The 27,382-nt window shown below is 52.9% G+C and overlaps 1 protein-coding gene across 5 annotated transcripts in view; it reads right to left on the bottom strand.

Moving 5' to 3' along the window:
• Nucleotides 1–2,524: 2,524 nt before the first annotated feature.
• Ephb2 (EPH receptor B2) overlaps nt 2,525–27,382 on the bottom strand; it is a 189,765-nt gene continuing 164,907 nt past the window's right edge. The window contains exons 7-16 of one of the 5 annotated variants that reach the window (XM_052716354.1): nt 24,873–25,038; nt 22,896–23,004; nt 22,086–22,153; nt 10,972–11,094; nt 10,217–10,464; nt 9,105–9,320; nt 8,450–8,599; nt 6,753–6,946; nt 4,755–4,910; nt 2,525–4,269 (exon numbers count right to left, since the gene is read on the bottom strand). In XM_052716354.1, the coding sequence (XP_052572314.1) occupies nt 4,161–4,269; nt 4,755–4,910; nt 6,753–6,946; nt 8,450–8,599; nt 9,105–9,320; nt 10,217–10,464; nt 10,972–11,094; nt 22,086–22,153; nt 22,896–23,004; nt 24,873–25,038 (1,539 nt within the window). In that variant the 3' untranslated portion in view covers nt 2,525–4,160. The remainder of the gene's footprint in view (nt 4,270–4,754; nt 4,911–6,752; nt 6,947–8,449; nt 8,600–9,104; nt 9,321–10,216; nt 10,465–10,971; nt 11,095–22,085; nt 22,154–22,895; nt 23,005–24,872; nt 25,039–27,382) is intronic. The other 4 variants (XM_052716355.1, XM_052716356.1, XM_052716357.1 and 1 more) reach the window with 4 other exon arrangements.

The raw sequence follows: 27,382 nt of genomic DNA, 5'->3' as shown, positions 1-27,382 counted from the left end.
TCTTCCCTTATAAGCCAAAGTCGGATCCCTTTGCCTCCTGCACCCAAGTGACCATGCTCTGGTGGGCACTGGAGTGGATGCTTGTAGCTTGTGGCTCTGCTCTGCCCCTTTTAGGGGCTGTGGCTCTGAACCTCAGTGTCTCTCTTAGGTCCTCTTTGCAGGACTGAGGTGTACAAATGGTTTTCCAGGCCTGGCTCACCCAGCCTGATGCTCTTGTTTTATAGATGGAACGCTGTGACCCAGCAAGGAATGTGTCCTCCAGGACCCCCAGCCCAAGTTAGTGACGGGTGGGTGACATCCTGTCCTTTGCGTTTGCACCACTCCCTGGCTAAGGTCTTCCTTTGGGAACCATCCCTGGGAAAACGACAGGGTTCTGGAGAAGCAGGAGTGGCACTGGGGTGGGTAGTGTGATCTGGGCTGGGAGTCCTTCTCGAGCTTCTGCCGAGGTGGGAACTTCCAGCCTTTTGCTCTATGAGGGGTGCGAGGTTAGTAAATGCCCACAAGGGGGCAGCATAGAACTCTCAGGCAGTCAGAGTGGGTGGTGCTCTGGATACTAGAAAGGGTGGGCATGAGGCCCAGCTGGTAAGTAGATTGCCTAAGTGTCTCTGCTACTGTAGTTACTATTGATCTGTCTTGCCCATGACTTCCCAGGTAACTTTTTTTCCCTCCCAGAGACAGGATTTCATGTGTCCTAGGCTGGCTTTGAACTCACTAAGTAGCTCAGGATGACATTGAACTTCTGATCCTCCTGCCTCGACCTCCTGAGTAGTTTACGTCTTATGTTACCATATCTGGTTTATGTAGTGCTGGGGATGGAACCTGGGGCTTTGTGCATTCCGGGCAAGCACTCTACCAACCTACCAGCAGGACACCTTCAATATCATCTCAGGAACAGGCCTGTTGATACCACTAACTGCCTATTGGGGAGCTTCTGGGGTGGGCGGCACAGCTCCCTCTTACTTAGTGTGGCTCTGCCAGGCCTACTCTCCCAGAGCAGCTGGCCCCATTTCCACGGTGCCCTGGCTTAGGTTCACAAGACAGCTTTCTTCCCTCAAGGAACAAGCCTGCACTGAGCAGCCGGAAGCGGCTCCTGATGCTGGGCAGGTGGGAGCTGGTGCTTGGGGAGGCAGAGCCAGGAAGGGATTAGTAACTAGGCAGCAGATAGCTCCAAGCTGTGTGCCCATGTGAGCGGGCAGCCTTAGTGGAAGGCGCTTGGCAGCAGGGCCTACCACTCCCTGCTGAGCAGTCATTGAGATGTGGGGGAGGACACTGTCCCATGATTGAACAGGGAACAGTGCCTATAACCAGGGCAGCCACAGTGATGTCCGTTTGACACCCTGGAGAGGAGACAGAGGGGCTGGACAGCACCCATATTCTGAAAGCAGGTATGTGGAGTCCCAGGCCTCTCCATGAACACGCTGGGCGCTAGAGGGTGGGTGAGCAGGCGAGCTGGCTAGAAGACACCAGCCTACTGGCTCAAGACAGGAAGCCATCTGACGGAAACACTGACTGCCAGGCCTCATGGGGCCCTGGAGCAGTGGGAGGTGGGCTGGGGAGACAGTTAATCTACAGAGCATCAGGGCAGCTCTCACCAGAAGGTGACCTTGTGTGCTGGGACAGCTGCCATCCGAGCTGGGCGTCTTTGGGGCATAAAGGGATGGCCAATGGGCCACCGTTGGCCGCTTTGTGGGAAACCTGCCAATATTTCCCCTGTGGCCAGCCCCACTGTCCCCACCCCAGGGACAAGTTTTCTCTCTAATCCCTTCCTTCCCTCTGCTCTAAGAACAGGTGAATGACAGATGACAGGCTGGGTTATGATGGCTTTGCTGACTGCAGGGCCTTCTGTTGGTGGCCTCAGTCTTCCCCACTGGGCAGGTTCCTCAAAGATGCTCATCAGACAAAGGGGAAGGTCCTGAGATGAGGTGTCCCTAGGCTACCTCCCCCCTTTGACAGACTTATCTGCAGCACACACACTTCCTGCCTCTTCCTACTGAACACAGAGACACGCACACGCACAGACACACACACACACACACACACACACACACACACACACACACACACACACACGCACAGTAAGTCCGAGCCCTTAGCACAGGAAGCAGCACTGTGTGGGTGAGGGGATTACATCTGTGGCTGAGTGGGGGTCCACAGGCCCCATATCACAACCACTGGACCACAGCTCACCCAATACCCATGGTCCCTGTCCTCTGACAGGGTTATACTGAGAGTCTTGTGTGCACCCCTGCTTCTAACGCTTCTGCTGTGCGGCTCACTGTGCCAGGCATTGTACACACAGAGCTGAGCCAATCCATTGCCTGCCTGTGCTTCTGATTACCCTGGGCTAGGAAGGCTACATTCCCCCCACCCCTCTATGAGCTTCCTCTGCTTGGGCCTTCTGGATCTTGGAGCAGGGGTGGGTAGCATGGAGGAATGGGAAGAGCCTCTTACAAGAGCATTAAAAGTCATTTGGCAGGTCCCCAAAGTGCCAGGGTCTTTTCTTGGAACTTACAGAGTCCAGGGGTCATTTTATAACTAAAGCATTTATTTCCATTCAATTCACTAACCGATTGTTCTGCTCAGGTTCCTGCATTTGCTCACAGGAGACTCTGTGGCCAGACCCCTTGGCTGATGATGTTCCTCTGGCCAAGACCTTCAGACCTGGGCAAAGGCCTCAGGGAAAGAAGGAGTGGGAGAGACAGAGTCACATGGTCTCCGGGGGGTACCCTTGGAGGGCTGGGGTGTCACAGTGAATGATCAGGGTCCTGACGTCCCGGGTCGCCTGGTCCAGGCTCCCAGAGGTGAAATTGGGTTTTGGCCATCGGAGAGCACCCAGGAACCTGAAGGGGCCTCTGTGCCTGCAAAGTACCAGATAGAACAGGGCAGAGAGCTTGAGAGTGGTCAGGGAGGCAGGGAGGACTTCGGGCCTCGGAGTCCTCATCTGCCCCAGTCTGCTTTCCAAGGTGGGATGCTTGGTGCAACTCTTTCCACTCCCCCAGTCTCACTGAGGTCTCTGAGTGGCCCGGGTGGCCCTGTGACAGTTGGCTTTGGTGAGGCCTGGCAGCAGTTGGGAGGAGGGAGGGGTGTCAATGAAAAGCATATAAAAATCCAGAAATGTGCATATAAAATCTCGCCCTTGGTGTATTGCCTAAGTCAGTAAGCAGAAAGCACCTTCTTCCTGGAGAAGGATCAAGTCCTCAAAAGGTAGGAAATGTCAAAGTGTCTCTTCATTGTCATTAAAAAAAACCCAACAAACAAACCCTCCCCAGACCAAAGCCACCCCGATCAAAATACCCCCAGTCCACAAATCGCTGTAAACAAACCCAGATCCAAGATCAATGCTTCTCAGTGGCAGTCGCAGCTGATGACAGTCACCCGCAGCATCGTCCTCAGGGTGAGGCTGAGCGGGGAGCTGGCACCCGGGCAGGGCAGGGCCTCCTGCGGCCGCAGATCTGGGTGGCTGGCCTCAGGAAGATCTGGCCTGTTCAGTGTGACCTGGGAGGCCAGGATCTCCTCTTCTGCCTCCTGAACCGTTAGCAGAAAGTCTCTCAGAGTTTTTGAAATGGTCTCCCAAGACAGAACTGTTCTCCTGTCTGCTGGTGGCAGCTGGAATGGACTTCCCCTATCTGGGGCAGCTGCCTGTTCTCTCTGCCCGTTGTGCCTAGGGCTGGGCCATTAGTGATGCTCCAAGAAACAGCTAAGGCCAGGCAAGGAGGGTGGCCCATCTCTTCCCTTCATATTAATTTTCCTGGAAATGTTTCTTGGCTCTGGCCAGCTCAACCTTCCCAGAAGGAGTTGGAGAGAAAAGGCTTCTGGCTTCCAATGGGACATAGCACGTGGATCTCCCAAGCCCTTTTCTTTTCTCCCCTAAGAACCATCACTGCTCTCCTTATGAGAATCCTCTTTGAACAAATGGTCCTTGCCTGTCCCGCCCCCTCCCAGATCTAGGTGCATGTTCCCCCCATTCCCTTTTCATTCCTTTGACTTGCATGGGTTCTTGGTGTCGTCTCGTTGGCTAGAGTGCTGCTACTTGGTTCTTCCTGTTGCCTTGTGGCCTCCGGGCAGGTGGCTGGCCCTGCAGTGGACAGGGCAGCAGAGGGACCGACGTACGGGGCTGAGGAGGCGGCGTGGAGGAAGAGGCGAGCCGAGGCAGGCGAACGTCAAACCTCCACAGACTGAATCTGGTTCATCTGGGCCCGCATCACCTGGATACTGTTCAGGATTTTTTTCTGGTGGCCAGCTAGGGTGACCCCAACCCGGAGAATGTCCCTTTGGGAGAGATGGACACAGTTAGGAAAATGTGTGTGTTGAGGGGGGAGGGTAGACCAGCTGCATTAACTTCCCCAGGTCCTTAGTGCTGAGGGATAGGGAAAGGATGTGGGGATGGGCAAAGGGTGTCAAAGCTGGACTGAGAGATTCTGGGGCCAGATCAGCCAATGGGGAGGGGGGGGGCCCTTCGCCTTCTGCCATCAGGAAGCAGGGCTGGGCTTGTCTTGGCTGCACACCCATTTCCTTGATTCTTCTTCACTGAACCCAGGTTTGCAGATAAAAAAATCTTCCCAGACTTCTGGGATTTGCCCAGCCAGAGAGCCAAGAGGCACCAGGCAGACCCAGCTCCAGATCTGGACGTGTATTACTCCTTAGTCTCTGCCATCCCTGCTGGGTCACTCACACTCCAATGTTCCCCATTTGGCTGGTAGGGTGGGTGGGGAGCAGGTGTCAACAGGGCTGGGTGGAGGCCGCTAGGTACTCACTCCATCATCATCTGAGATACAACGTCGAAGGAGGTGAAGCCGGCGTTGGCGAAGCTCTCCTTGTACTGGCTCATCTTGATGGCTTCCAGCCACTCGTCCACCGTGTTAAAGCTGGTGTAGTCGGGGATCGTGCGGTCCAGCAGTGGCAGGTTGATGCTGGGGGAGGGGCGGGGGACAGGGATGGTCACGGCACATGCAGACAGCCAGAGGGCGGATGGGAACGCGTGTGGGACCCGTGTGGTTATCCCTGTGTGAGCACAGGTGAGTGCGCAGGCGTTTATGTGTGAACGTGGACCTGAGTTAGAACTTGTACAAGTGAGGATCTATGAGGGCCTGAGGAACCGGGGAAAGCTGGGGGAGGCTCTGGGAACCCCAATTATAGGAGGAACTGTGGCTGGACAACGGTGTCAGCGCGCCCCTGCTTCCTCCCCTGGAGTCATTTTTCATCTTTCTCTGACCCTGGTAATATGCTTCCGGTATACAGACTGCACTGTCGACCCATACGCAGACAAGGCTCACAGCCAATGGGGACAGGCAGGGTGTGCACAGATCTCATGAGGGAAGGGCTCCGGGGCTTCATCGAGAGCAGCAGTTCTCAACCTGGAGGTCGTGACCCCCTTGGGGTCAAATGACCCTTTCACAGGGGTCACCTAAGACCATCGGAAAACACAGATATTGACATTATGATTTATAAAAGTAGCAAAATTACAGTTATGAAGAAGCGATGAAATAATTTGGTTGGGGGGGGTCTCAACACAAGGAAGTCTATTAAAGGGCTGCAGCATCAGGAAGGTTGAGAACCACTGCTCTAGAGTGGAGAATGGCTGGTCCAGGGTCAAGGTGAGGTGTAACAGGTACAAGCTAGCACAAAGACCTCATGGCCACCGAAGGACTTTGACTCAAGGAATCTCCAGGTATGGCTGGCCTTGGTGGTGAGGTATCTGGTTGGACACTCTCCCCCTAAACCCTGAAGGACTGAGGGTCCCTGAGAGCGGGGCCAGCAGCTATGTGACCTGTGAAAGCTATGTGACCTGTGTGACAGCTGTCCTTGGGTTCCACAGAGTAAGAGCGAGCAGGGTCAGCAGATGCATGGCCTGTAATAACCACCTCTGGAAGGCAATAATGAGGCAAATCTAATGGAGCATGCCCTGGGACCTCAGAAAGGAAGGCCCAGGGTCCCTGAGCCCTGTCCTGGGGCTGAGCTGGTATTTCCACCCTGGGGGCATGTATGTGGTGGATATGTCCTGAATGGGGGCATGTATACATTGGTGACTATGTAGCTGTGAGTGTGTGTGTGTGTGTGTGACCAAGCATGAATGCTTGTGCCTAGCTCTGTGTATTGCAGGATTTTGTGCAAGTGGTGTGTGTGTGTGTGTGTGTGTGTGTGTGTGTGTGTCTTTATATGTATGTGTGTGTGTGTGTGTATGTGTGTGTGTGTGTGTGTGACCAAGCATGAGTGCTTGTGCCTAGCTCTGTGTATTGCAGGATTTTGTGCAAGTGGTGTGTGTGTGTGTGTGTGTGTGTGTGTGTGTGTGTGCGCGCGCGCGCGCGCGCGCGCATTTTTGTTTTTGTTTTTTTGACACAGGGTTTCTCTGTGTAGTTTTGGTGCCTGTCCTAGATCTCGCTCTGTAGGCTGGCCTCCCGAGTGCTGGGATTAAAGGTGTGTACCACCACTGCCCGGCTTGTGTGTGCATTCGTACAAGTGCCAATGAGGGCACAATGGACACCAAGAGGCCCAGCTTGGGTGTGAGGAGAGGAAGGAAGAACAGGGGGCAGAATCTGAGCTGAGCACAGCTGGTCACCACTGTGACTCTAGACTGTAGGAAGGCTTCCTAAATGCTGTCCTCTTTAACCATGCTTTACAAGGGTCTTCCTCCACCACCCCAGACTGCCACCAGGTGGGGCATGGACAGTACCCAGAGGAGATGGGTGGGGCTAAAATGAATCACACCCAGAAGCAAGGGCTTTGAGACAGGGGTGGGGCCAGGGTGGCCGTACCCAGAGGATAGGGGCGCCATGGCTTTGAGGCTGTTGGGGTTTCGGATCATCTTGTCCAGCGTGTTGACAATCTGGCCGAACTTGGGCCGATGGTTGCGGTCCTTCTGCCAGCAGTCCAGCATGAGCTGGTGCAGGGCGCTCGGGCAGTCCATGGGCGGAGGTAGCCGGTAGTCCTGTTCAATGGCGTTGATTACCTGGGGGATCACAGAGGCAGAGTGGGCCGGGGTGGTTGGGGTGAGGACTTCAGCCCCCTGCCAGGAACATTTATCCTTGGAGTATTGCAGGCTTGACCCATGGGGACTCTTCTACCTCCTGTGGCTGCCTTGGGTCCCACTACCCCCTGTAGGTCTGTCTCCTATGCCCCTCTCTCTGCCAGCCTTGGATACCCAGTAACCTCAGGTAGCTTGTCTCCAAGACCTATCCTGTGCTGGGCTGTCCCAGCTCTTTGTTCTCACCATCCGTGAGCCCTCTGCTGGCTCTCATGGCTGTGGACATCCCTGCTGGCCCACTGTTTGACTCTAGGGTGGCCATATTCTCAATCTGAGTGCTCACAGAGATCTGGGTAGAGATCTAGGCCCTGAGCTGGCTGGTGATCTTAGAGCCAATACCTCCCCCTCTGTCAGAAATAGGAGGCCAAACATGGCTTCAGTCCGCTCTGCCACCATGGTAAGATTCATCTTCTGGAACTTGACCCTCTCCAGTGTATTTGTGTGACTGAAAATCCCTGGGGTGACTTCAAACTCCTCCCCTGAAGCCCGCTACCGTGTGGATCTCAAATGTCACTCAAAGACCCTTGTGCTGAAGGAAGGCTTGGTCCTCAGCCTGGAGCACTATTTGAGAGTGGTAGATCTTTTAGGGGGTGGGGTCTAGTGGGAGGAAGGTAGACTGCTGGAGGCATGCCCTGGGAGGGGAAGCTGGGATGCTGGTCCTTCTGCTCCATTCTCATTGCTTCCTGGGTGCTCTAAAAAGAATAGCTTCCTTCACATTCTCACCATCATGTACTGTCCTCAAAGAAACAGGCCAGCCAGATACAGACCGGAACTGTGTACACTCAAACAAACCTTTCTTCTTGTTAAGTTCATCATTTCAGGCATCTTGTTACAGTGACAGGAAGCTGACCCACACAAAGCCTCCCCAAGCTTTCTGACCAAGTTTCCACTCCAGGCTCCCGGCCCCGCCTCTCAGCCTCACCCCTGCACCTCTGCAAGAGCTAATCTTCCCACTGCATGTCCCTACTCCCCGAGTGCTACTGGCTTTGTGATGACTTCCTGGCTGACCTTGTCCTGACTGCCCTGGCCTCCACACCTACAGGGCTAGACACCTGTGCTCTGCACTTTAGCATCTGACCACAGCAGTCCCCTGATGCTTGCAGCTGGCTCTCTGAAAAATCATTTTGAGGCCAGTGAGAGGGCTCAGCAGGGAAAGGCGCTTGCTAGCAAAGACCTAGAACCCGCATGGTGGAAGCAGAGAACTGATTCCCACTGGTTGTCCTCTGGCTTTCATACATGCACCACGATGCTTTGGCACGTGGGGGATGGGCAGGTGACCTCTCTAGTCCCCCTCTTCAAGAGTAAGGTTCATCAGCCTGGCAGCCAGGCCTTCAACCCCAGGGAATTCAGCATAAGGCCAGGAGTTCCTGGCCTTGCCCTCCTCAACCCGCCAGGCCAACAAGCCCTGCCCACATCCTGGAGACTCACATCCTGGTTGGTCATGTCCCAGTAGGGCCGTTCCCCGTAGGACATCACCTCCCACATGACAATGCCATAGCTCCACACATCACTGGCTGAGGTGAATTTCCGGTACTGGATGGCTTCCGGTGCTGTCCAGCGGATGGGGATCTTCCCACCCTGGGGGGCAGAGAGAAGAAAGAGGTTGATGGGTGGGATGGTGACCTGTCTGAATTCTCCTCTCCATATTCTCCCACACTGTGCTCTGTCAGATCCCAGGAAGAACCTCATTGGTTCCCAAACTCCTCAGTTGCTTCAACCACAGGGCATTTGCATATGCTGTTCCCTCTGCTGGAAGTGCCTTTCCCCACACTGCCATCTGGATTCCACCTTTTCATCCTTGAGTCCCCAAAAAGCCTTTCCCTGGTTCTCAGAGTTTCTGGTCCCCCAGATTCCACAGTGCGCTCATGTCTCTCTTGCCTTCCACGGCTCCCAGCCCTTCCCTCCCTTGCGCTCATCATCTTATCTCCCTGCCTCAGCAGCCCAGGCGATCCAAGAACCCAGGAGGCTTTCTGTGTGACCCTTCCTGTCTCCAGGGCCCAGTGAACGCTTGACCTGGGCAGGTGAGTGGATACACAGAGCTTGCAGAGATGGCTATGCCTAGGAAGCCTTGCTGTCCCCTTACCAGAGCGCTGGTATAGGTGGGGTCAGAGGTGTCATCCTCCAGGAAGCGTGAGAGCCCGAAGTCAGACACCTTGCAAACCAGGTTGCTGTTGACGAGGATGTTGCGTGCAGCAAGGTCACGGTGCACGTAGTTCATGTCTGCCAGGTACTTCATGCCGGCTGCAATGCCCCGCAGCATGCCCACCAACTGGATGACTGTGAACTGCCCGTCATTTTGCTTTGGGGAGGGTGGAAAATAGAGTCAATGGAAGAGCGAGTGTCAGAGCTCTGGAACGTCTCACAATGGCAGGTGTCTGCCACCTTTGTACACTCTGTGGGAAGGACTCAGACACCCAGGAACCCCAGAGTGGTCTGGAGAGAATACCAGCCTTGGAGTAAGCGTACACAGACTGACCCTGACTCTGTCTTCCTGGTAGTGCAAGCTTGGACATATGACCCACTCTCTCTGAGCCTAACCGCTCACCTGTTAAAACAGCTCAAACATGCGTCTTTTAGGGCTGCTCTGACTTAAACAGAAAGGAACATGGAAGGTACTGGGACCAACTTCATTAGCACTTGTTGAATGACAGCTGGCCCAATAGCATGCTCCTGACCCCCAGGCCAGTGCTCTCTTGTCTTGACGGCTCACTGTGCTGTCCTGAGGGGATTCATTTGTTGGCCTTATACTTTTTATTTTTCTCCCTTATCTTATGCAACTCTGGAGAGCTACGAAGTCTGGTGAACACCCTGGATGGGGTGTCAACACCCCTGGCTGTGGTCTGGGCTCTCCCTTTGGCCCTCTGACCCTAGGCAAATGCTTCTTATCTCTGAATTCTATTCTGCTGTGTAAAAAGAATGCCTCTTGAGCATGAAAGGGCAGGTACCTCAGGTTGTACAACCCTGAGGGAATGCCTGGGCTTCCCAGGGAACCACATTGAGAATGACTCTGAGATTGCTTCTGAGCTGAGTGGGAGGGTGCTCTGGGATTGATTAACAATGCCTGTCAGGGTAACGCAATGGAAGGTGGTGGTGGCCAGGAAGCCATTCCTGATCAAGTATTTTCTTAAGATCCAATGAAGTTATGCCCAGCAGCCCTTTTCCTACCCTGTTCACACCCCCTGGGGCTCTCCCTACCCGGAGGAAGGAGTCCAGGGAACCATTCTCCATGAACTCAGTGATGATCATGACAGGTGTGCTCTTGGTGACAACCCCTTCCAGGTGGATGACATTGGGGTGGTCGAACTGGCCCATGATGGATGCCTCACTCAGGAAGTCTCGGCGCTGCTTCTCCGTGTAGCCCGACTTGAGGGTCTTGATGGCTACAAAGATCTCTCTCTTGCCTGGCAGCTTCAAATGGCCACTGCATACCTCACCAAACTCCCCTGGGATAGACACATTGAGACAGGCATAGTGTCACGTGTCAGGTGAGAAGTGTCACCTCCCTGTCGCCTGTCACTCCCATTGTGGGTGTTTTATGATCTCATTCTATCAACACAGGATCCCATTGTGAATGTGGTGCCTAGAGAAGGCCCAGCCATCTTTGGGAAAGTGGGTTCTTCATGGCTGCTTTGGGGTGTCTGGGGACAAGGACATGGGGAGATTTGGGGAGATGGGGACAAGACCGTGGTGGATGATGGAAAGGACAGAGCTAGGCTCCAGATCCAGTTCAATCTCCAACTTGCTGTGCCTCATGCCAGCCTCAGTTTCCCCTCTGTGCATGTGATGGTTTTACAGGGTGACCTCTAAGGATCCTTTTTACTTGGGAATTCTGGATCTTTAGGAGGGTCCTTTGTGTCCCTTGATCTTCAACTTACCATCAACTCCAGGGTCACACTGTGGTCGCCCACCCATGGCCAAAGCCATGGTACCCTGAGGCATTTGCCACCTACCTGCTCCGATCACCTGCTCAATCTTGACACAGGAGATGTCGATTTCCTTGGCAAACTCCCGGACTGCCTCATTAGGGTCTTCATAGGTGAAAGGGTCAATATAGATCTTCATGCCTGGGGTCACTGGGGGACAAGACCAGGCTGGGTTACAAGGACAGGCTCGAGAGGCACATAAATGGAAAAAAGGCAGGCAGCCCCCCCCCCCCCCAGGGGAAGGGTGCTCCTATATGGCCCCCATAGGAATTGGGAAACTCCTTTCTGGTCACCTGACTTCTAGGTCTCACTGAGTTGATGGGCAGCAAGTAGAAAGGTAGGGGGAACAGAGATCAGAAAAGTGACAAATAGGTTCTAGTCTTGTTCCAAGATCACAGATCACTCCTAGCTTTTTGGAGCAGCTAAAAGACTGCTGTGATTGACTAGTGATGTCTGGTTTTGGCAAGGGCATAGACTAAAAGGCTGGATAGGTTTGCTGCCCTGTGATACAGAATCCAGGTACAAGGACAAGAAACAGGAAGTCATAAACAAAAAGAGGACTTGGAAGATGGTTCAGTCAGTGATGAGCCTGCCACTCAAGCACAAGGACCTGAGTTCAGATCTCTGATACCCATGTTAAAGCCAGGGCAGTAGTATGATCATGTAATTCCAGCATTGGGGTTTGGGGGAAGTGGATGGAGGTGGGTGGATCCCTGAAGCTCAATGGCCAGCCAGCTTAGTTGGATTGGTGAGCTTCAGGCTCAGGGAGACCCTGTCCCCCAAAATAAAGGTTGGAAACGTGACACCTCAGCACTCACAAGCATGCATACATACATCTACATGAATAGCCAGGCGCGCGCGCACACACACACACACACACACACACACACACACACACACAGAGCCAGGTCCATGAGCCTCACTTACCACATCTTGAGTATCCCATACTCTTGCATCCTCACTAGCTAAGCCTCAAGCCTTTCTGGATCCCTGGATTCCTTGGTGACCAGCCTGAAGTCAAACCCAGGACACACTCATTTCATTCCTGACCTGCTGAGAGTGTGTATGTGTGGATTCAGAAAGAGAAGAAGGTGTCTGGACATCAAAGTCCCCTTCTGACTCACGATGAGTCAGTGAACCGCTGTGATGGAAGGAAAGGCCATCAGTCTGTCTTCCCCTTCCGACTTGGTATTCCAACACCCAGGCCTTCCTCTGGGCTCCCCAGCTCCCCACTCTCATGCTCCTCTGTGCTGAAAGCTGTCACTGGAGGCAGCCGTTCTGGGACTCAGAAGCTGGAGTCCCTGGGTCCTCATAGGTCACCAACCCAGCTCAGCTGTGTGGCCCCAGAACCATTTGATAACTGTTCTCTGCTTCTACTTCCGACATCCCATGAATCTGGGAGTCAGAGCCTGCAGTACAGGCCCTTCTGCTTGAGCGACAAATAAAGTTTTATTGGAACACAGCCATGCTCATTGATTTTATACCAGGGATGCCAGGAGGAGCACTAGAAGAGACCCACAAAAACTAAACAGCTCAGCATATGGCCAACCCTAGCTCTAATACATTAGCTATGTTTGTGACTGTGTTGGTGTGTGTGTGTGTGTGTGTGTGTGTGTGTGTGTGTGTGTGTGTGTGTGTGTGTGCTAAGCTGGCCCTTTCAGTCAGGGGTTATAAATCTGAGTCTATAAGCCTTTTGGCAGCCCCTGGATAGGTTTTGAGAGGACCGAAGACCCCCAGGAATAAAATGTACTTATGATGGGCTTTTTTTCTTTTATTAAAATAGTAATTCATGAGTTGGCAAGATGACTCACTGGGTAAAGAGCTTGCTGCATGAGCATGACAACCAGAGTTTGACTTCTGGAAACCATGCTAAAAAAATAAAAATAAAAAGCCAAATGTGGGGGTATACATCTCTAATCCCAGCACTCCCACAGAGAGATAGGAGGCAGAGAATAGGGAACAGCCTGGAAGTTTGTGGGCCAGCTAGCTTGGAGCATGCAGCACGGCGGTCCTGCCTCGGTGAGGTGGAAGGACAGAGCCTGCTCCCAAAACTTGCCCTTTGACCTCCACGTGTGTGTAGGTGTACGTCAATGCTTAAACATAGTCATCCATCTATACACAATAATAACAAATAAAAACTAGAGAATAGAACTGGGCTGTGTTATTTTTAAAAAGAAATGTACAAAGTCCAAAATTGCGGTAATAAATATGATTTTAAAAAAAAAGTATCCCTGAGTATAGATGTCTAGATTTTTCTGTTGCTGCAGAATGTTATAAATGGGGATGGGGAGATGGGTCCGTGGTACAAGCACTTGCCTTGTGAGTGTGAAGACCTGAATTTTATCCCCAGAACCTGCACAAGGGCTGGATCCAGCAATGTCTATAACCCCAGCGCTCCTATAAGGAGACAGCAGGAAGAGACAGACAGGGAGCTCCTCAGAAAGCTAGTGGTCCAGCTAGCATGGGTCATGCAGCTGAGAAACGAGAGACTGTTTCAAAGTAGAAACGAAGCCCATCATCTAAGGTTATCCTCCATCCTCTACACATACACTGTAGCATGTGCGTGCCTGCATTTACACACATGCACATACATGCACATTACGCACACACACTTTTTTTTTTTTTAAAGAACCTTATAAGGCTGGAGAGATGGTTCAGCAGTGAAGAGTGCACACTGCTCTTGCAGGGGATCTGAGTTTGGTTTCTAGCACCCATGTTGGGTAGCTCATAACCACCCATAACTCCAGCTCCAGGGAATCTGGTGCCCTCTTCTGGCCTCCACAGGCACCTGCACTCATGTGCAATATCCCAAAACACACACGCACGCGCACAGACACAGACACAGACACAGACACACACACACACAGACACACACACACACACACACACACACACACACACACACACACACACCACACACAGAGTTCTCCTGGCCATATGACACAAAACTTTCAATAGAGTTGTACAGGAGCCCAAGATTTCACAAAGACAATAAGAAACACCAGCCAAGACCGAGTGCCTGGGAGGAGAGCTGGGCACGGGCTCACATCTCACTGCTTCTCCCCCGGCACACGTTTCAGATCTCTGCACACAATAGATGCTCCAAGTCTGGGGAGCTGAGGATCCAGGCGACAAAGATGAATTATGGTAACAGCAGCTGTCACTTGCTGAGCCTTTATCTGAGCCTGACACTGGGCCAGACTCTTTGCATGTATTTCCTTATCTCTCCCTCGTCCTCCCAGGAGCTGTGAGACAGAACTGTAGCTCCGTGAAGCCAGTCACTCAGGCCAAGGCCACATATCTTGGAGCCCCAAGGTCTTTCAGATTTGAGCACAGGTGTGGTACTTTTTCTTCCTCTTTTTTAAAAAGATACTTATTATTTTTAATTATGTGTAGGTGTTGTATCCGAATATGGTACACATGAGTGCAGGTGCCTGAGGATGCCAGAGGTAACAGATTCCCTGGAGCTGGAGTTACAGACAGTTGTGAGCCACCTGATGTGGATGCTGGGAACTAAACTCCTGGATGTCTGGAGGAGCAGCAAGTGCTCTTAACTGCTGAGCCATCTCTCCAGTCCCAAGCCTGATTCTTATATTTATGGGACCAGGGATTGAACCCAGGGCCTTGTGCATGCTAAGCAAATGCTCTATGACAGAGATAGAGATCCCCAGACCTCAAGAATGGCTCTGTTTTTCTAAAAACATTATTTTATAGGTATGGTTGTTTTTTGCCTGCATGTAAGTTTGTGCACCACATGTATGCAGTACCAATGGAAGCCAGAAGAGGGCGTTGGATCCCTGGAACTACAGTTAGAGTTTGCGCTGCTATGTGGGTATTGCAGAACCTGAGTCCTCTGCAAGAGCAGCCAGTGCTCTTAACTGCTGAGCGGCTGCTCCAGCCTCGGGGATAGTCTTAGTCACAACTCTCATTCCTGCTGGCCCTGGCACAGGCTTCCCTAACCTGGAGTATGAGCCACATCTCCTTCCTTCCAAGTCAGGCTCCTTAGAGCCAGGAGAAGCCATTTTTTTGTTCAGACTCAATACCATGGGTCATGGTGCCTGGCTTTCAGCTTCTTGAGTTTCAGTACAACTTGGGGAGATCCTTTCTGACAGGCCATTTGAGGAGGGAGGGCAGGAATGAGGTCACTCCAGGAGCAAAGGAGACTCAGCAAAAGTCGGCACCTCTATGGGCAGCAGCCAGAGGCCATCCCCAGCTGGGAGCATGTCAGGATGACTGGGGGACAGAGGCAGGCACCTCTGCCTGGTACTGCAAGTCACTGGAACATAACCCTGGGGAGGAATGGATGGAGGTTTGTGGAGACTAGTTAGTTCTTCTGAGAGATTAAAGAACAAACCCAGTCCTCCTACCTGTCTTTCTATGCGGCCTCTCCCTGTCACACACGCTCCTGCCATGAAATCCTCTTCCACAGGGCCTTCAGCAGGACAGCTGATTGAGAGTTTGATTAACCTCCTTTCTTATCACATGATGCAGCCTCGGGTGTTTTGTGACAGCAGCAAACAACAGACTGCTATCACTAGTTAATAAGAGCCCTTTCCCGCCAGGCGGCGGTGGCGCACGCCTTTAATCCCAGCACTCGGGAGGCAGAGCCAGGCGGATCTCTGTGAGTTCGAGGCCAGCCTGGTCTACAGAGCGAGTTCCAGGACAGGCTCCAAAGCTACACAGAGAAACCCTGTCTCGAAAAACAAAACAAAAAACAAACAAACAAACAAACAAAAAGAGTCCTTTCCTAGGGGCTCTAGGCACACCTCATCCCTTCTTGCTTCTGAAGTCATGTTGTTATTACCCCCTCAGGACACTTCCTCTTCCTCTCTGAGACCATATCAAATGCCACCTCCTCTGTGAAGCCTGACTGGACTTCTCCAGAAGGGTCTGTGGCCTTTCTTAGGTACCACAGCCCTGTCTCCACTGTCAGTCTATGACCTCAGTGTCTGTGGCTTTTCTATCCTGGTCTACAGTTTCCAAACACCCAAGCCCACAGCTCCCTGGATCCCCTTTCTGGAACTCTATGGTGCCTGGGGATGTTTTACTTTCTCCCCCAGGAAAGCAGAGGCAATTCTATCTTGTTCCAGACTGGTATACAACAAACACTCAAGGAATGCTTATTGCAAAATCACAGTGGTTCACTCATGAATCTTCTTCTCATTTGGGGCCATGAGTACCTTTGAGAATTTAGTGAAAGCCACAGTTTCACCCCTTGGAGAAGGATTCCCACGGGTGTGTACACTCCCATATTCCACATGTAATACTGGACTTCACGGGCCATGGTGAGCTCCCACGGTCTAATCCCAAGTTAGAAGCCCTTGCTCTAGTGCTCGACCGTGAGTGTGAAGGTGGCATACAGCAGATACGTCATAGACACTTGCTGCATACACATTCAACATCGATTTATTGGGTATAAATCTGTTCTATAAAGCTGGTAGTTTTAAACCCAGTCATCCCTTCTAATGATCCTTCCAGGTAAAATGCTCTCAGGCTGAACCTTATGACGATGCTAACATCTGATTGTGTCTGACCTACAAAAACTATGAGGATTAAATGTGAGACTCGTGTGTGTGTGTGTGTGTGTGTGTGTGTGTGTGTGTGTGTGTGTGTGTGTGTGCATGGGGACAGGTGCATGTATAAGTGTGTGCAGACACCAGAAGACATTCATTTCTCAGGAGCCACCCATCTTGGGTTTTTTTTTTTTGAGACAGAGTTCCTCACTGGCCTGGAATGGGCAGATTAGGCTGGCTGGCCAGCAAGCCCCCGAGATCCACCTGCCCCCTATTCTCTCCCAGTGCTGGAATTGGCTTTTTTTTTTCTCCACAGGTTCTGAGGATCAAATCAGGTTCTCATGCTTCACTACGAGTATCATTTCCACAACCCTGGAGGAATTTTCTAAAGGACTTAGCATCTCACAGACATATAGCAACAAATAATTGTCTCATGTAAAGTAGACTTGGCTTTTATTAGATGTTACTATTATAACGACACTATTATCATGCTAAGATATCCACCGGATGATCCACCGATTCATCCAAAGGACCCACCATCACTCTTTCTATGGTCTATATAAGGATGTCAAGGCTTAGAGAGGTTCAGTGTTTTTCTCCAGCTCAACCAGCTGGCCAGTGGCAGAGCAGAGATGAGAAATAAGGTCAGCCCCTCTGGCTCCACATCCAGACACTCTAGAACTTGGTCCCATTCAGCACGTGCATATGGCTGGGAAATAGGAGTCTGTGTTGGTAACTCTGAGCCAGCCACACACATCTCTGGCTCTCCACACTCTCCTTCATCTTGGCTGTGTAGGGCTGTGGGGGTGGACATGGGATCCAGGACATATCCTGCATGACTCTGAGAGTTCAGAGCAGGAAACAAAAACTCAGTATTAAAGGATATTGATCTCTGAATAAATTCTGGGGTCTATTTTAAAAATAAATCTCAAGCTTGGTGGTGGTGGCACACACCTTTATTCCCAGCACTTGGGAGGCAGAGGCAGACAGATCTCTGTGATTCTGAGGCCAGCCTGGTCTGCAGAGTGAGTTCTAGGACAGCCAGGGCTACACAGAGAAGCCCTGTCTCTAGCCTTCCAAACTCACTCACTCACTCACTCACTCTCTCTCTCTCTCTCTCTCTCTCTCTCTCTCTCTCTCTCTCTCTCTCTCTCTCTTGATATATATATCCATTTCCTTGTTATTGGCTCAGGCTTCAAATTACCATGCTCCCAAATGGCTCTGGGTGGTAGAGCAGGGGACCTGGCCTTGCTCTGCCTTGGTGGGGTGAACATCACACAAGGAGGTGGTGGACTCAGGTCCTTCCCAGAGCTTCTGTGAAGTCTGGGTGCTGGAATCTAAACTCACAGTGGGACTGTTACAGGGATTAAATAGTACCCATGCATTGACCATGAAAGCAGGCTTCTGTTTTTGTTGTTGTACGTGTGGGTGCATGTTACATGTATGTGTTTGCATGTGTGCATGCATTTAGAGGTCAGAGGTCAACTTCATACACCTTGTTTTTTCACTGACCTGGGGCTTGCTAAGCAGGCTAGGCTGTCTGGCCAGGGAGTCCTAGAGATCTTCTGCATTCACCTCCCCAGCCCAGGCACAGCAAAGAGAGAAATTCCACAGTTTTCACATGGGTGCTGGGGCTTGAACTCAGCTCCTCAGGCTTGAGAGGCAAACACTCTACGCCCCGATCTGTCTCCCCAGCCCGTGAAAACAATTCTTATCTTTTTTGAATGTTTTGTCCACTTGTCATGTTTATGTACCATTTTACACACCCGGTGCCCAAGGAGGCCAGCGAAGGGCTGCTGGATCCCCGGGACTGAAGTCGCAGATGGTCGTGAGCTGCCATGTAGGTGCCAGGACTTAAACCCGCTCCAAACGAGCAGGCAGCGCTCACATCTTCTGTGCCATGTCTCCAGCCCCAACAACACTTAACACTTAAGTGCACAAAATGTGTCTACATCTACTCCCACGATGGCGGCTGGAGGGAGAGCTGCAGTCGTGACTTCTTCCTAACACACCAGTGAAATGTGACTGCCATTTCTCAGTGACCCTTCTCCTGTTGTGATGCTGACGATGGCCTTTCCCATCGCCCTGTTCAGTAGTCACTTGAAGATCTTTTTTTTTTTTCTCCTGAGACAGGGTTTCTCTGTGTAGTTTTGGTGCCTGTCCTGAATCTCCCTCTGTAGACCAGGCTGGCCTCGAACTCACAGAGATCCGCCTGGCTCTGCCTCCCGAGTGCTGGGATTAAAGGCATGAGCCACCACCGCCCAGCATCACTTGAAGATCTTAATGGAAATGTTAACAGCTTAATTTTATATTTATGTCCAGAGTGATTTCTAAGCCCAGGAACTTTCTCTTCAAACGTTTTGAGCCGGAGTCTGCATTCCGAGGCTCTGCTCTCTCTTGCCCCACCACCAGGCCAGCAGTGCAGGGCTGAGGGCTGAGGGTGTGGTTCCGTGGGTAGAATGCTTCCTAGCATGCACAGAGTCCTGGGTTCTAACCCTAGCACTACGTAAACTGGGTGTGGTAGTACATGCCTGTAGACCCAGCACTTGGGAGGTGGAGGCAGGAGGATTATAAATTCAAAATCATCTTTGGCTACATGGTGAGTTCAAGAAGAGCCTTGGCCATATGAGACTCAGACATTACACACACACACACACACACACACACACACACGCTGAATCCAACCACTCCCTACCAATGCCCCTGCCACCTAGTGTAGCCGATCTGGCTTGCATGGCTCCAGAGCCACCTCCCTGGCTTCTCAGCTTCAGTGTTTTCTCTCTGTTCTCCACACAACACCCAGAGAAGCCTTTGCTGGGACTATAACAGAAAGTCAGTCCTCAGCTCAGAACTTGCTGGGGCTCCTCACTTCACTTAGAGGAGAAGCCAAAGTTCCACATGGCTGACAATCATGCCCACCTCCCATTCTCACCCCGACTCCGCCCTAGTCATGCCTGCTCCACCTACAAACCCTTGCACTGGCTATTCCCCTAGCCTTCAGGGCTCTCCCTGGCTATTCCCCTGGCCTTCAGCGCTCTCCCTGGCTATTCCCCTGGCCTTCAGCGCTCTCCCTGGCTATTCCCCTGGCCTTCAGGGCTCTCCCTGGCTATTCCCCTGGCCTTCAGGGCTCTCCCTGGCTATTCCCCTGGCCTTCAGGGCTCTCCCTGGCTATTCCCCTGGCCTTCAGGGCTCTCCCTGGCTATTCCTCAGGCCTTCAGGGCTCTCCCTGGCTATTCCCCTGGCCTTCAGCGCTCTCCCTGGCTATTCCCCAGGCCTTCAGCGCTCTCCCTGGCTATTCCCCTGGCCTTCAGGGCTCTCCCTGGCTATTCCCCTGGCCTTCAGCGCTCTCCCTGGCTATTCCCCTGGCCTTCAGGGCTCTCCCTGGCTATTCCCCTGGCCTTCAGCGCTCTCCCTGGCTATTCCCCTGGCCTTCAGGGCTCTCCCTGGCTATTCCCCTGGCCTTCAGGGCTCTCCCTGGCTATTCCCCTGGCCTTCAGCGCTCTCCCTGGCTATTCCCCTGGCCTTCAGGGCTCTCCCTGGCTATTCCCCTGGCCTTCAGGGCTCTCCCTGGCTATTCCCCTGGCCTTCAGCGCTCTCCCTGGCTATTCCCCTGGCCTTCAGCGCTCTCCCTGGCTATTCCCCTGGCCTTCAGCGCTCTCCCTGGCTATTCCCCTGGCCTTCAGGGCTCTCTCTGGCTATTCCCCTGGCCTTCAGGGCTCTCCCTGGCTATTCCCCTGGCCTTCAGGGCTCTCCCTGGCTATTCCCCAGGCCTTCAGCGCTCTCCCTGGCTATTCCCCTGGCCTTCAGGGCTCTCCCTGGCTATACCCCTGGCCTTCAGGGCTCTCCCTGGCTATTCCCCTGGCCTTCAGGGCTCTCCCTGGCTATTCCCCTGGCCTTCAGGGCTCTCCCTGGCTATTCCCCTGGCCTTCAGGGCTCTCCCTGGCTATTCCCCTGGCCTTCAGGGCTCTCCCTGGCTATTCCCCTGGCCTTCAGGGCTCTCCCTGGCTATTCCCCTGGCCTTCAGCGCTCTCCCTGGCTATTCCCCTGGCCTTCAGGGCTCTCCCTGGCTATTCCCCTGGCCTTCAGCGCTCTCCCTGGCTATTCCCCTGGCCTTCAGGGCTCTCCCTGGCTATTCCCCTGGCCTTCAGCGCTCTCCCTGGCTATTCCCCTGGCCTTCAGCGCTCTCCCTGGCTATTCCCCTGGCCTTCAGGGCTCTCCCTGGCTATTCCCCTGGCCTTCAGGGCTCTCCCTGGCTATTCCCCTGGCCTTCAGGGCTCTCCCTGGCTATTCCCCTGGCCTTCAGGGCTCTCCCTGGCTATTCCCCTGGCCTTCAGCACTCTCCCTGGCTATTCCCCTGGCCTTCAGGGCTCTCCCTGGCTATTCCCCTGGCCTTCAGCGCTCTCCCTGGCTATTCCCCAGGCCTTCAGCGCTCTCCCTGGCTATTCCCCTGGCCTTCAGCGCTCTCCCTGGCTATTCCCCTGGCCTTTAGGGCTCTCCCTGGCTATTCCCCTGGCCTTCAGGGCTCTCTCTGGCTATTCCCCTGGCCTTCAGCGCTCTCCCTGGCTATTCCCCTGGCCTTCAGGGCTCTCCCTGGCTATTCCCCTGGCCTTCAGGGCTCTCTCTGGCTATTCCCCTGGCCTTCAGGGCTCTCCCTGGCTATTCCCCTGGCCTTCAGGGTTCTCCCTGGCTATACCCCTGGCCTTCAGCACTCTCCCTGGCTATTCTCCTGGCCTTCAGCGCTCTCCCTGGCTATTCCCCTGGCCTTCAGGGCTCTCCCTGGCTATTCCCCTGGCCTTCAGGGCTCTCCCTGGCTATTCCCCTGGCCTTCAGGGCTCTCCCTGGCTATTCCCCTGCCCTACTATGCTCTTCCTTGGAGATATCTGAGCAGCCCACTCTCTGAGTGCCTTTGTGTCTTTGTTCAAATGAAACACTCTTGATAAGGCCCTCACTTAAACCCCCATTTAAGCCCACAACACCCCTGCCCCCCACTCTGGGTGCATCTCCCTATATAGCTCACTCATGTGCGTGGTACCCACTCTGTGCTGGGTGTCCTGTTAGTGGCAGGGAGACATGTTCAGATCTGGAGAAGACCTGCCATATCTGCAGGGAGACCAGGCAAGAGCTAGGACGATGTCCCTGGTAAGACGGGCTGCACTGGCTCAGACTAGGGTCAAGACTGGGATGGGTGGCGTCAGGGAAGGATAGTGATGATGCATGATGGGGTCATCACAGGAAGCGCACGTGGAACAGCAGGTGCAAAAGCCACAGAGAGGCAGAATGGCACATCCAGGGCCAACGCGGCTTTAGAGAGGGGCAGCAGAGATGACTCAGGGGACAAGGGCACTTGCTGCACATCATGAGGACCAGAGTTCGGATCCCAGCACCCATGTAACAAGCCAGGCGTCCCACAAGCACCTGTCACTCCAGTTCCAAGGGATGTGACATTCTCTGTGTGGGCATAGGTAGGTGTACCTCCCCCCCAACACCCCAACCCTCCGTGGCTCATACACTCACAGTCACATATACACATACATGCTTAAACACAAATGAATCTTGGAGGAGGAGGAGGAGCAGCAGCTGGAGGGCTTCGTGGAGGTGGCAGAGAAGGGCCCCAGGGTGTGTACGTACTGTGGCCGCTGGTGTAGTGCTGCAGCTTGTCGGTGTACTCTGAGTCGGCACGCTCAAACCCCCGTCTTCTGGAACAAGAGCAAAGGGCTGGAGCCACCTGGAGGCACCCAGGGAGGTGGGAGCCACAGTAGGGGATAGGGAGAGAGGGTGGGCAAGCCCTTCAGGCCACTCCCCTGCTGGAGGTGGTGGTGTCTAGGCCTGTCTTTTGTCCTGGCCCTCCTTGTCCTTTCCATTCTCCCTCCTCACACCCAGGCTCGCTCTGTCTTCTGTCCTCTCTGTGGCCAAGTCCCTTTAAGGGAAGATTCTAGTTGTGGCTTCCGATTCCACTAACCTCGTCTGTCTGTCTGTCTGTCTGTCTGAGCTTGCTCTGGTCCTCGGTTGGGAAGTGAGGGGAGGGGGATCTCTTTAAGCAGGAAGAGTCTTTGCTTCACATCACGTCCTACAGCCATCAAGGATTGACTCCACCCTCCTGTCTCTGCCTCGCCACCCCCACCCCTGCCCAGCCCCTCCTGGCTAAGCTCCTCCCACATTTTCAGCACTTCAGCCTCTGCCCTGGGGAAATGAACAGTATCTTTCTTCATCATCCCCACAGCTCCGAGCATCCTGCCATCATCCTGCCCACTGTTCTGGAACGGTCCTCGCTGCTGACGTGACTCAGTGTGCAACCCTGTCCACGCAGTTGTCACACACCTGATTCTACTGTGTGGGCGGCCGATGGTCTCCTACGGTGTCCTGGCCTACTGGAACCCCTCCCTGCCACCAGTAGATCCCAACTATGGAGGACGACCCGGCCCAGAAGCCGCCACCCACCTGTTACATACGATGGCAATGACGACCACAGCGATGAGGAAGACTAAGCCGGCAGCCGAGGAGCCGACGATGAGAGGCAGCTTCTCCTTAATGCTGGTCTGGTACTCGGCTGTAGAGACAGTGCAGTGGTTATCAGCCTGGTTTGGAGACCTGACCCTGCCTCTATCCTCCACCATGATGGTCTCGGAGGTGACCCCTACACTCCCCGCTTGCTTCTGATCCAGCAACTGCCTCATGCTGAGCAGGAAAGGCGACATGAGAAGGAAACGGCCTCTGACCAGCTTCAATCCTCATTTCTTCATCTATAAAGTGGGCACAGGGACCCCCCGCATTCCCATGCTGAGGTGGTAATAAGCAAGAACGGCTGAGGCTCGGCTCCCTGGACAGGAATCCTGACCACGATGGGCAAACAGTCTATCAACTGAGTAATACCTCCAAGATAGGGAGACTGACAGTTCTCATCCCATGGGACTGTGGGTAAATCTCTGGCAATTCTTGGCTCACAGTGAACACTCAGCCAGCTTGGACTCCCATTGTTACTGTTTGCAGTGTCAGTCAGAGACTTCCATAGCAGCCCTGTGATACGCTTTCTACAGTGGCCTCTCATGCTTGAGGAAACCAAGCTTGTGGAGGTCAGAATGGGCCTGAGGCTATCCAGGAAAGAAGAGGTCAAAGCCAGCATGCCAGCTCATCTGCCTGCCCCCGAGGCCGGGATGTGAATGACAGTGCACAGATGCACTTGGCATTGGCTGGGCTGGTGCCAGCTGCCCCAGCACCCCGTCCACGTTATTATTAAGAAGAGGAGCTTGTCAAGGTCAAGGGGGTGAGGTCATTTTGGGTTCTTAGTGCCTGCACATGGCCTGGCATACAGCAGAGCCCTGGCACAGAACTGTTGAGTTAATAAAGAGGACTTGGGACGGTGCCCAGTCCCTGGCCAGTGAGCTCATCTGACATGAGGGGCACATAGGAAGGGAAGAGGAACTGCTGGGGAGGGAAGGGCAGAGGGCAGAGGAAGCAAGTGTTGGAAGCCAGGTGAACATACAGAGAAGCCTTCTATAGTGGGACAGGAATTTATGGTCATCCAGATGAGAGCCAATGTCCATGCTCCATGGCCAGAGGCTAAGAAGCGACCCTGAAGTCTAACCATAAGAAAGTGTCCCAGAACTTGGTTGGTGGCGGGTCCATGGAAAGGACACTATTTAAAATATATGTGTCCTCAAACCAATTCTGAGCTAGGTCCCTAAGACTCATACATGTTTGATGTTTTTGGTGATGATGGTAACATAATCATCATCTCTTTTATGGACATAAAGAAGGGCCAGAGAGGTTAGGTGACATGTTTTCAGTGACACAGGGCCAAGCTAGAAGTGGACTGCCATCTGTCTTGCTTCAGAAGTCACACCTCTTTATAATCTACTGTTCCTCAAGATTATTAAAGCAGAAATGGTACTCAGAAACCATATAATCCAGTATTGGAAAACAAACATAGCACATAGGCCCATTCCTTTGTCCAGGGCAGACATTACTAATTTATCCCAGCACTTCTTTCTGCTGAGTTTAGACAGGGTTTCAGAATTCTCAGTCCCATTGCAACTTGCTGGACTTGTAAATGGTTACAATATTTACTATCTCAATTAAGCACAATGCTTTTTTTGTTTTATACATAAAAGTCCAGAGCAGGGAAAGAAAAGGATTTGATTAGCATGGATGTGCAAGTTATGTCTGACCTCCTAAGTATCCCAGAAGAGGAAGCAGTCTCACTGATACGATGGTAATAGAGAAGCAGGGACCTTTGTGGGCCATAGAACCAGAGGCTCTATGGCTAGCTGTGCAGTTTGTATCATGCACAGAGGTTCACATCTGGAGGAAAGGAGGTGGCCTGCTTTCTGGTCGGCACAGACTTCCTAGGAATAGGATCCTACATTCGTGCACTTGCTCATTGGTTGGTGGGGCTGGTACTTGGCGCTCCCCACTTACCTTCTGTCATGGTTTGGAAGTACATCTTGCCACTGTAGCGCCCATAGCCTGCAACGGTGCGTGCCCGCACCTGGAAGACATAGATGGCGCCGGCTTTGAGGCCCTGCACGGTGACCGTGTTGGTGGGGCTTTTTATGGCTGTGGCGTTGTACTCACTGAGCTCCTGCTGGGGAACAGAGAAGATGGTTACAGAGAGCAGGAGCCTGCCGCCTGCTGCTGCTCCTTGGGGCAGGCCCTTTCCAGTGCCAGGTTACCCAATCATGCCTGTACCGAGTCACTCAAGAGGGCTTCCCATGGAAGCAAGCATAGCATCCTTCTGTCTTGGATCTGGATAGGTGACCTGCTTTGGCCACTGGAACACTCTAGTAGGCATGAGAATGGGCATGGTGCAGACTCCACATGTGCCTGATGATCTGGCTAGGCTTCTATGCTTCCACCATCTGCCAGGAGAGGGGCTTGAACCAGGTTCCAGACCTAGGGAATGCAGCTGGTTCCTGAACAAAAAAATGTGTGGAGACCTTGACCCAACTCTTAGCTGAAAGACAGCCATTTAACTCACTGACTCAAATCTACGAGCAAGTAGCTACCTCTTGTTGTATGCCATGATGTTTGTGGGATTGCTTGTTTTACAGCATTATCTCAGCAAGAGCTGACAAATACACATATGTTGAGTGGCCACTATGCACACGTTCTAAGGACTAGACTAAGTTCTTGAAAACTGCAGTATGGAGAGGAGACCCATTTCATCATTTCTATACCTGGCTCTGCCATGGGCCTTTGTTTGTTTGTTTTGAAACAGGGTCTCATGTAGCCCAGGCTAGCTTTGAACTTGCTATGTAGTAGAGGATGACTGACTTTGATCTTCCTACTTTGACCTCCCAAGTGCTGGGTTTATGGGTGTGCACCATCATGCCCAGTTTTATGTGGGCTCTTTGCATTTTAGGAAGGCACTATAGCGGCTGAGCCACACCCCCTACACCTCCATCCTGTGCCTTGATGAGTTATGCACATCCCCTGCTTGGTCTCAGCACCCTAGGGGGAGGTGAGAACCAAGGCTTGGAGAAGGACAGTGACATTCAAGTTCACACATATTGGTTAGAGGCTCAAAACTGGGCTCCACATGGAGCCACTTCTAGTGCCCAGGACTTTGGGCATATGGGACATAATGTTTCCATCTTTGAGAGATGCAGATCACCATTCTGACTTTCTGGGTGTTGCCCCAGGCAACCTGAGGAGAACAGGACAAAGACCCAGCTGAGCAGTGGGACTACAGATGGGACAGGGCCTAGACTCAAGTGGTGTACGCTCACACATCTGCCAGCTACTCGGCAAACCTTCCCTGAGCATCTTGCTCATACTGGGCCTTGGCTGAGCACTAGGGTCCCACAGGAGGCTGAGGGGTAAGCCCCAGCCTCAGAGCTCCAACCAGAACAGCTGTGTGGGGGTTCAACCTCTCAAAGAAGGGGAAGCTGATGGACGGCTCTGGGTCCTTTTCCAACACAAAGACACCCAGTCACACATGTTGATCACGTGTGTGTGTCAGGTGCACAGAGTCCCAAGGGCATCCCGAGACAGTGAGAGAACAACGTTATCCCCAGCACTGAAGTGAACCTGCTTCCCGGATTCAGACACTGCTTTGCTGCTGGGATCATAAGAGCTGCCTAAGAGGGGAAATTGCTGGATATGAAGTTCTCACAGTGCAAGGGAAGTAGAGAAAGCTGAGAGGAGAGACCTGGCCTCAGTGGGGATCCACAGTAAGGTCAGAGAAAGCTCTCTGGAGAATGGAGGGCTCCGGACCGACCTTAAAGAATACACAGGAGCCACACAGGCAAAGAAGGGTCTTCTGGCAGGAAGAGCAGCAGGTGCAAGGGGGAGAGAAGAGCCTGGGATACAAGGCTGGAGGGGACAGGCCTGGGAGTGTCTCCTGCTGTGTCCCATGCCAGGGAGCCAGGCAGGGTTCTTGGGAGGCCTGACAGGAAGCTGCTTTTCCTGGGCCACAACATCTGTGCTCTCTTTCGGGGAGCCTCCTGGGTCCCCCAGCTGTGTGGCTCTCGTCTTGGAGCCCCAGAACATCCGCTGGGTTGCCAGAGGGAGGGGATTTCTACCTCATCCCCTGCATTGTCAGCAGAGCTGCATTTGATTCTCCTGCATCAAGAGTGGGATTTGTTCAGCATCATGGAAGCTAACTCCATCCAGGATCCCAGGTCCACATGACCCACATCTCCCAGTCTCTCCCAATGTGTGCCCACTGTTCCCCAGCCACCCCCAACTACTTACTGGCACATACAAAAAGGATGCTTAGATGAACAAGCAACTTCTATTTTACTGTGTTTTGGAGACAGAGTTTCATGTAGCCCAGGATGGCCTAGAACTTGCTATGTAGCCAAGGATGACCCTGAACAGATAATCCTCCTGCCTCCACCTCCTAAATTCTGGGATTATAGACATGTACTACTGTGTCCAGTTTATGTGGTGTTGGGGGTGGAACCCTGGGGCTTTGGGCATAGTAG

Source organism: Peromyscus californicus, unplaced genomic scaffold, assembly GCF_007827085.1.
Source record: "Peromyscus californicus insignis strain IS unplaced genomic scaffold, ASM782708v3 Scaffold_5__1_contigs__length_169319896, whole genome shotgun sequence".
NCBI lineage: Eukaryota > Metazoa > Chordata > Mammalia > Rodentia > Cricetidae > Peromyscus > Peromyscus californicus.
This window is presented reverse-complemented; position numbering and strand designations above follow the sequence as displayed.